Source organism: Fulmarus glacialis, unplaced genomic scaffold, assembly GCF_000690835.1.
Source record: "Fulmarus glacialis isolate BGI_N327 unplaced genomic scaffold, ASM69083v1 scaffold25265, whole genome shotgun sequence".
NCBI lineage: Eukaryota > Metazoa > Chordata > Aves > Procellariiformes > Procellariidae > Fulmarus > Fulmarus glacialis.
The window spans coordinates 1-9,096 of record NW_009212688.1 but is presented as its reverse complement, the minus strand read 5'-3'; the positions used below and the strand labels follow the sequence as shown (position 1 = coordinate 9,096).

Sequence of the window (9,096 nt, the reverse complement as noted above, 5' to 3'; positions counted from 1 at the left end):
CTGTGTCTGCAACGTGAATTTGCGGGCAGCTTTCCTCCGCGCCAACCCCATCGAGACCAGCGGTGCCCGCTGCGCCAGCCCCCGGCGCCTGGCCAACAAGCGCATCGGCCAGATCAAGAGCAAGAAGTTTCGCTGCTCAGGTGAGAGCTGTCCCCGTCCCCACCACAGGTGCCCTGCGGCACGACTGTCCTCAGCCCTGCCCCAGCCTGGTGTCCACATGCTCAGGGTGCTGATGTGCTTTTTTCTCCGCAGCCAAAGAGCAGTATTTCATCCCAGGTAAGAGGAAGAGCCATACGCATGTGTGCGTGGGTGCGTGCGCGGTGCCCTTCTGGCCAGGCTGCCTGCGGGTGTGGTGGTGCCAGACCCCGGCAGGACCACGCTGCGTTTCCCATCATTTCTGGTTGCTGAGTTCCCAGGTGCTGCGGTAACAAAAGCGTTGGGTACCGAGATGTGTTGCAGCATCTCCCATCGTGCCGTCATCCAGATGGGCACAGAGGCGTCCCCGGGGTCCGCCTCTGGTTGCAGGAGGAAGAGGGTGGAGGGCAGCGCAGTGCCCCGTGTACCAAGGATAAATATCCCTGCAGATAAGCTGCTTTGGGTACACAGAGGAGTAATGAGGGTAGGTGAGGAAGAGACTGAGACCAGCTAGGGGTGTGGGAGGATCAGAGGAGGGGACGACAGGCGCAGCCCCCCGTGCCTCTGCCTGTGGGACCCCACGCTGCCCTCGCCGGCATGCAGGGACGGAGGATTACCAGCTGAACAGCGAGTGCAACAGCGACGTGATCTGCCCCCCGAAGTGCCGCTGTGAATCCAGCGTGGTTGAGTGCTCCAACCTGAAGCTCACCAAGATCCCAGAGCGCATCCCGCAGTCCACGGCCGAGCTGTAAGAGCCTCCTTCCTCCCACCCCACTTTCTCTCCTGCAACTGGAGCATTGCCGGTGCTGGGGTTTGGCTCAGGGTTTGGTTTGTGCCAGGCCCTTCGCAGCCATCTTCTGAGCTCTTTTCCCTGCCACCCACCCCAGGCGCCTGAACAACAACGAAATCTCCGTCCTGGAGGCCACCGGCATCTTCAAGAAACTCCCACATCTGAAGAAAATGTGAGTATTGGGCAGGCACAGCCCCGTCGGATCCTGATGCCAGGGCAGCCTGGGGCATGAAATGGGGGGCACATCCTGACCCAAGAGTCCCCTGAGGGACTGGGCATCACGTGGTGCTTGGCGGGACCTGGGGGAGGCAGGTTCAGGATGAGGTTGGGGAGAGCCCCCCGTCCCAGCCTGCTTTCCCCTCTCTGCAGCAACCTCAGCAACAACAAGGTGTCAGAGATCGAGGATGGGGCGTTCGAGGGGGCATCTTCTGTCAGTGAGCTGCACCTCACCGTCAACCAGCTGGAGTCGGTGCGGAGCGGCATGTTCAGGGGCCTGGATGGGCTGAGGACCCTGTGAGTCCCCCCTTCACCGTGGGCACAGGGATGGGGATGTCCCTGCTCCTTGCTCCCCTGCCCTGCTCACGCTGCCGGGCTGGTGCTGCCTGCATCACTGCGAGGCCAGCTCAGGAGCACCTTACCCATCCTTTGGCCGTATCCAGAGCTGGGGGGATATGGGGGGCAGGTTTTTGCTGCTCAGGGACTGGCCCAGGCTCGTCCTGCTCCCCGGCAGTGAGGTGGGCACAGCCCAGGCACTGCCGAGGTGGGTTTCCCCCATGGCGCCTGCCTGGTTCGTTAGGTGCCCTCATCCCCTTCCCTCCGCAGGATGCTGAGGAACAACCGGATCAGCTGCATCCACAACGACAGCTTCACGGGGCTGCGCAACGTCCGCCTGCTCTCCCTGTATGACAACCAGATCAGCACCATTGCGCCGGGCGCCTTCGACACGCTGCAGTCCCTCTCCACGCTGTACGTCTCGGGCCCCGGGGGGATGCTCCCAGGCTGTCCCCATCGTGGTTTTTGGGTCCCCTTGCCCGGCGGCTGCTCAGGTGATGCCCTCGCGCTCCCTCCCGTGTGCAGGAACCTGCTCGCCAACCCCTTCAACTGCAACTGCCAGCTGGCCTGGCTGGGGGACTGGCTGCGCAAGAGGAAGATCGTGACGGGGAACCCGCGGTGCCAAAACCCCGACTTCCTCCGGCAAATCCCGCTCCAGGACGTGGCTTTCCCCGACTTCAGGTGTGAGGAAGGTAACTCACGGGCCCCGCGGCGCTGGGGGAGAGGGGGGACCGGGCTGCTCCTCCTGGGCTGGCACCGCGCTTCCCGTTCCAGCTCCGTCCCTGCTCCCGGGATGTCTGGCAGTGCCCCGTGGCAAGCTGGTAGCTTGAGGGGTCCCTCAGCCCATTAACACCCTCCCCTAATGATGCACGCGTTTCCCTCCCTGGTACCCAGCCCTTAGGGCTGCGCTCAAATACCCATGGGCTGCTCTGAAGCCAGAGAGGAGTTTGCACCCACTGGCCCTTGTACATAGGCAGGTCCGTGCTGGCAAACGCTGTGCCCTGGGTGCTGGCAGGAGCAGATGCATAGGCAAGGTCCACCGGGATTCATCCTGCTCTTCCCCTCCTTCCTCTCCCAGCCGTGCACACATGCCGGAGCCGGGCAGACAGAGCAGGCGGAGAGGGTGCATGTCAAGAGAAAAGCCTTTTTTCATTTGTTTTTTTAATTTAGAACAGCTTTTTGAGCCCTCTGGAAAATATTTACAAACAAATCATCATTTCTTCTGCTTTCCCTCCTCCACCATGTCAAAGACTGAGTGGTTGCATCCTGAGCCTTTCCTAGTGGTGTGAGATAACATACGGTCGTCCTGGGGATGCCTCTCCTGCAGGAGCCCAGCACCGCGGCGGGGAAGGGGGAGCAATGCCAGCCCCTCCGGCTGCTCGGTGCAGGCACCTCTCCCTCTAGCCTGTGTCTGGGAGATGGTGAAGGTTATTTCATGAGGATTTGCAGGGCTGAGACCCTTCCTCTGTGCCCTCCTCTCTGCTGTTTCTAGGACTGCATTTTTGCTTGAAAATGGTGAAAATCAGAACAGCCTTGAGCTGGCTGGTTGCATCCATCCTGGTGGGGCAGGTGGTTTCTGGGCGCAGGAGCGATTCCTGTGCCACTGCCTCTCAGCCGGGCTGGGGCTATTCCCCGCAAGGAGGCTGCCTGCAGCACCCTGCTTTGGGGGCGAGGGGAGATGGTCAGCATGGGAGGGGAGCAGTCCTAGGCAGGCACAAGGCACCAAGTCCAGCCTCACGCGGTGCCCGAAGGCTGGGCCCCGGTGACTTTGTGGCTCTCTGTGCCCGGTGCAGGTCAGGAGGAGACCAGCTGCATCCCCCGGCCCCAGTGCCCGCAGGAGTGCACCTGCCTCGACACCGTCGTCCGCTGCAGCAACAAGCACCTCAAGGCCCTGCCCAAGGGGATCCCCAAGAATGTCACGGAGCTGTGAGTGGCGGGCGAGTGCCCAGGCTCTCCCCCCCAACCTCCAGTGACTTGGTGGCTCTGGGTGGGGGGCCTCCGCTGTGGGGTTGCAGGTGTTGGGACAGAGTTGCTCCCTCCCACATCTCCATCCTGGCCCAGTAGCGGGAGCAGAACCCCCACCCAGCCAAGGAACCCTGTCCAGCCCCAACCTCAGTGAGGGGCTCAGCGAGAGCCTCTCTGCCAACTCAGGGCTACCAAAGGTGATGTGCAAGGGGTGTTGTCACAGCAGCCGGGTCCCTGCTATTTGGCCCTTGAGAGGGGGCAGCGTGGGACAGCCACCCCCTGCAGCCATGAAGCCCAGGGCTCTGCGGTCCCCAGCAGCCTGCCATCAGTGACAGGGATGGGGCCACCCTGCCTCTGCCAGCTCCCCGGCCCCTCTGTGCCGTCACCTCTCCCTGCAACTGCAGGGATGTCCTTGGCAACACCAGCTCCAAACACACAGGGATGCGATTTGCCTGGGGTCAGCCACCCATCAGCGTGGGTGTCAGGGAGATACCCAGGCAGCCGTGCCAGGTCTGGGTGTGCAGGGATCGTGATGCTCGTTGCACCTGGGCTCTGTACCCGTCTGGGATGCAGCAAGTCCTGCGTGCAGGGGGTGTAGGCACTGGTTGTGCACATGCATATGTATACCACCCCCTCACACCCCTACGCTGTCTCGCACATCCCTTCTCTGTCCGCATCCTCCGCTCTCTCTCACACATGCCTTAGGAACAGTTTCGGCTGCCCACGCTCACATCGGATGTGTAAATGCAGCACATGGCTGGCTGCGCTCACACACGCAGGCTGCTGGGAGATTGCCCCCGGAGACCCGCGTGCAGAGGCTAATGCGCTTGCACGCCATCTCCACCACCAGCCCAGGGGTCCCCCGAGAGCCCCGCATGCCCTGGGTGCCAGGAGGGAGGGGATGCTGGAGATGCTCCTCGCAGCCCTAAGTCCCCCTCCCTGCACAGGAGAAACAGGAGGGTGGAGAGAAGGACCTCCTGCTTCTTCACCACTCCGAGGTGCTTTTGTTCTCTCTTGCAGCTACCTGGATGGAAACCAGTTCACTCAGGTTCCGGGGCAGCTCTCCACCTTCAAGTACCTGCAGTCCGGGAGCGGGAGCCCAGCCAGCCAGTCCCACTGCTGGGACCTGTGGGCGAGGACAGGGGCTGTCCCCATGGTGCGTGATCCCAAGGAGGGGCCTGGCGGTGTGCAGGGACCCCCGACAGCCCTCTGTGTCCCCCCTCTGCACTGGGACACAGCTGGCTGGCAGCGATGCTCAACACCCCTGGGTGCTCACAGCCTCTACTGGGACTGGGCATGGGGCAGAGGGGTGACAGCAGCATTGCTGCCAACACCCTGTGTGACAGCCCTGCTGCTCCCTTGGAGGCCGTGCCGTGCTGCTGTTTGCACCCCGTTGCAGCTGAGCAGGTGGGGGAGCAGTGAGGGGGTACGGGGCCCAGCTGGCTCCAACCACTGGGGCTTCTGTTTTCCAGCGATCTGAGCAACAACAAGATCAGCTCCCTGGGCAACTCCTCCTTCACCAACATGAGCCAGCTCACCACCCTGTAAGTGCAGTCCCTGCGCTGTTGTTCCTAGGGGACCCTGAAGATGGGGGTTGCTGGGGACACCAGGGTCTCCCCCCTCCGCCTGGGTGAAGCTGTGGTTTGAGCTGGAGCTGACATGTGGGGTGGCTGGGGGGAGCATGCAGCAATGCCCACGGCAGTGCCCATGGTGCTGTGTTACCTCCTCCTTCCCTTCTGCAGGATCCTCAGCTACAACTCCCTGCAGTGCATCCCTCCGCTAGCCTTCGAGGGCCTCCGCTCCCTCCGGCTGCTGTAAGTACCTGCCCACAGCCCTGCTCATGGCCCCGCTCGGCCCCTTCTCTGCTGCTGGCCGTGTCCCCGTGTCCCCTGTGCCTGCTCGGAGGTGGGTGTAGGCAGGCGGGCAAGGTACAGGCTGCAGGAGGAGCAAGGGGAGATGCATCAGCCTCTCGGCACAGATGGTGTATTTGCAACAGCGACAGCGTGGTGGAGTCCGGCTCTGCCACCCACGCATGGACCTGTGGGGTGGGGGCAGCCCCACAGTCCTTACTGCCCACCCTAGAGCCGCGGGGATCGTAGGACCCTCTGTTCTCTGCAGGTCTCTCCATGGCAATGACATCTCCAGCCTCCCTGAGGGAATCTTCGCAGATGTCACCTCCCTGTCCCACCTGTGAGTATCTCCCGCTCCACAGGGTGCAGGGCTGGACGCAGGGCTCAGGAGACCTTTAAAAACCACAGGGCTGAGCCCAGCTTCTCTGGGGGCTGAGCTGCCTCCTCTCCTCTTCTCTGGGCTGGTACTTCGAACAGCATTTGTGGGGCAGTGCCATGCGGTGCCTGCCCTCCCCACGCTCAGCCCCCAGGTCTGGGTGTGCAGCTGAGCCTCCCAGTGCTGCTGGGATGGCCCTATGGTCCTTGCTGGAGGTCGTCAGGGTCCCCTAACACGCAGGTCAAGCCATGCAAGGTGCTGGCATGGCTGTGGGTTGGCGGGGGCTGCTCTGACCCATGCCAGTGTGTCGTTAGCCTCCTGCCCTGGTGCTTCCCTGCAGCAGCCCCCCAAATCTGTCATCGAACATCCTCCTGCCTGTGGCAGTGTTTCAGCCCCTCTTTGAGGGAGCCTGTACCCCAGGAGAGCACAGTCCCATACCCACCACCTGGGGCGGGGCTTCAGCTTTGCTCATGGTGACTTTTTGGTCCCTTCCCTGTCTCTGCTAAACCATTCCCACCCACCTGCCAGTGGCCAGTCCTGCTCCTGGCATCCTGAGGGTCTCAGGCTGTTCCTCCAGCCTGCGGAGAGCATCTTGATTTCCAATCCTGGCCTCCCTGTGTTTTTTGGGAGCAGCAGCGCTGCTTGGTCTGGTCTTCCCTGGCTCTTCACCGATTTCCCTTGCTGAATTGCCAGCCAGTGCTGCCGGTTCCCGCAGGGCTGAACTGTTGTCACCAGCCGGCGCTGTTGGTGCTGTAGGACCAGGTTTGTCAGCCCCAGCTGACCTGCTGTCCCTACCGCCTGCCTTCTGGGCTGCCGTCTCCTTCCTTTGTCACAGGTGTTGGTTGCACCGGTCCTCCATCACCGCTGAACTTTGCAGTGAAGGAGCCTCCCACGTCATCCGCTGCTCCCTGCCCTACTCTGCTGTGGAGCAGAGCAACCCTCCCTCCTCCTCCTCCTCCTCTCTTGGAGCAATTCCTTGCTCTCCTCCGATGCTGTCCCCATGAGCTCTGACTGTGACCCGCTGCTTGTCCCCAGCAGCCCGCTCCTGTGTCCCTGCCCCGCAGGCTTGTGTGGCAGAGCCCAGGCTGGTCCCGCAGCTCCAGTGCAAGGGTCCTGTTGTTTCTGCGCAGCTTCAAGATGCTTTGCCCGGTTTGTGCTGGGCCCAGGAGAGGGATCCCCGAGGATTTCTGTGCGGGCAGCCAGAGGAGACCCCCAGCACGGAGCCATGGGGCACTGCGTGGGCTGTGGGGCTGGCAGGAGGGTCATCTACCTGGGCAGCAGTGCGGGGCTGAGTGTGCGCCCCAGTCCTCCCACTGTGGGCAGTATCTCTGGTTGGTCTGGAAATGGAGGAGCACCGGGTTCCCCCATCATGTGGCAGCCCAGCCAAGTGACCAAGTCCTGTCCCGTCCCAAGGTCTCTGAGCCCAGTTCCTTGCTGAGGGCAGTGGGTGCAGTTTTGCCTTTCCTCCCCCTGCAGAGCTATTGGGGCCAACCCCCTGTACTGCAGCTGCAACCTGCGCTGGCTCTCCAGCTGGGTCAAGACGGGGTACAAGGAGCCAGGCATCGCCCGCTGCGCTGGGCCCCCTGACATGGAAGGCAAGCTGCTGCTCACCACCCCTGCCAAGAAGTTCGAGTGCCAAGGTGAGAGGTGCCCGCGCCATGCGTCTGTCCATCCATGCCCTCCTCAGGCAGGGCAGCAGGCGTCACGGGGAGACGGGCTGCCTCCTGCCCTGCGCCCGGCAGAGTGATGCTCTGTGAGTCTGGGAGACTCCAGCATTTCATCTGTTGATCTGCCTTGTGGAGGAGGGGGACCAGGATGCTTCTGTCCCCTTACCTGACTGGTGGCACGTCTCTGGTGACCGAGCAAGCATGTGGCTGTCCCATTGCTGGGGCTCTGCCCGCCATGTGGGTGCCCACAAACAGACACTTCCCCATCACTCCCTGCACTGACGGTCATCTCCGTGTCTCCCATCCGCAGGCCCGCCAGCCCTAAGCGTCCAGGCCAAGTGCAACCCCTGCCTCTCCAGCCCCTGCCGTAACCAGGGCACCTGCCACAATGACCCCCTCGGCTTCTACCGCTGCGCCTGTCCCAGCGGCTACAAGGTATGCTGGTCATGGGGGTCCCCAGCGCAGGGGAACATATCCCTGCAGAGGGGAGGAGGGCAGCACAGGGGCTCTGCCGTGCCCCCGGGGCTCACTGCCTGCAGGACTGTTCCCCTTCTCTGCACACTGCAGTGCCCTGCCGAGTGGGATGGGGCAGGGAGAGCTGGGCACGGTGCTGTGGCACCCTCCTCGCTCCCACCTCTCTCTCCTTTCCCAGGGCAGGGACTGCGAGGTGGCACTCGGGGGCTGCTCCTCCAACCCTTGCGCCAATGGGGGGACCTGCCAGCCTCAGGAGGGGGAAGGAGCTGGGTTCAGGTGAGTGCTGGACAAAAAAGACGGGTGTTTGGGCAGCGGCATGGAGCTCTGGCATCCCACAGAGATAAAGCCTGATGCTTCCTTCCCCTCCTGCGTACTCCCTTGGGCATATAGGTGGGATATTGCACTCACACAGCAGCTCCAGCCCGCGCTGCCTCTCTCTGCAGCCCTGCCTGTGCCTCCTGCCAGCACAGCGTCAGCAGGGCTGAGCGCTGGCTCCGCTTCCCCGTGCCCCTCAGCCCTGCAGGCTCCTTGTGGGGGAGGGTGTCCCGCCACCTCGGGAGGTATGGGGAGGCAAAGGGCAGCAGGATTTGGGGCTGGGGTCTGGCTGCTGCAGCAGGGCTGACTGTGGGATGGGGCAGGATGAGGCCCTGGGGTCGCTGCTGCTCCCTGCAGAGCTGCTATGCCCCTGCGCAACCCTCGCTACCCCGAACACTTCAGGCCATTCCGAGAACTGGGGTGCAATTAGCGGATGAAAATAGATGGTAGGCTGGGGGCGAGGAGGTGAGCTGCGCAGCCGCCCAGGGACCTGCTGAATGGCCTCTCAGCCCGTTGTCGTGGCAACTCAGCATCCTCGCTGTGCGCTCCTGCTGCCATGCTCCCCGGCGCCCGGTGTTTGTGGCGTGCATGTGTGCTCCGCGGCCAAGATCCTGTGCTGGTGTTTCTGGGGGAACACCCCAAAATGCTCCGTTTCCCGCCCCCTGATGCTGCCCCATGCCCCGTGGCAGGTGCCTGTGCCCAGTGGGCTTGGAGGGCCCGAGCTGCCGCACCGCCCTGCAAGGGGCACGGCGGCGAGACCGGGGGCTCCTGCGTGCCCGGTGCCCCCAACTACCCCTGCCTGTGCCCTGCTCGCTACACAGGTACCCAGCATAAGGGCTGGCTGGCCCCAAACCTCGTGGGCCTGGCAGGGGGATGTGCCCAGTGCTTCTCTCTTCCCACCAACGAGGGCTAATAGCTCCTCTGCCCGCTGTCCCAGTGCCCATCACCATGGTCTCTGGGCTCCTCTGGGCC

General features: G+C 63.2%; 1 protein-coding gene across 1 annotated transcript in view; it reads left to right on the top strand.

The window, feature by feature from the left end:
* LOC104076934 (slit homolog 1 protein-like) overlaps nt 1-8,945 on the top strand; it is a gene marked incomplete at both ends in the record, with an annotated part of 12,410 nt that extends 3,465 nt beyond the window's left edge. Inside the window, 17 exon segments of the mRNA XM_009577967.1 lie at nt 1-140; nt 253-276; nt 739-883; nt 1,023-1,097; nt 1,295-1,438; nt 1,748-1,891; nt 2,003-2,169; nt 3,271-3,403; nt 4,463-4,525; nt 4,915-4,986; nt 5,185-5,256; nt 5,561-5,632; nt 7,145-7,308; nt 7,646-7,770; nt 7,988-8,085; nt 8,814-8,855; nt 8,857-8,945. The exon segment at nt 1-140 is cut by the window's left edge and continues 2 nt beyond it. Coding sequence (XP_009576262.1) covers nt 1-140; nt 253-276; nt 739-883; nt 1,023-1,097; nt 1,295-1,438; nt 1,748-1,891; nt 2,003-2,169; nt 3,271-3,403; nt 4,463-4,525; nt 4,915-4,986; nt 5,185-5,256; nt 5,561-5,632; nt 7,145-7,308; nt 7,646-7,770; nt 7,988-8,085; nt 8,814-8,855; nt 8,857-8,945 — 1,769 coding nt within the window.
* Between the last annotated feature and the right edge of the window lie 151 nt (nt 8,946-9,096).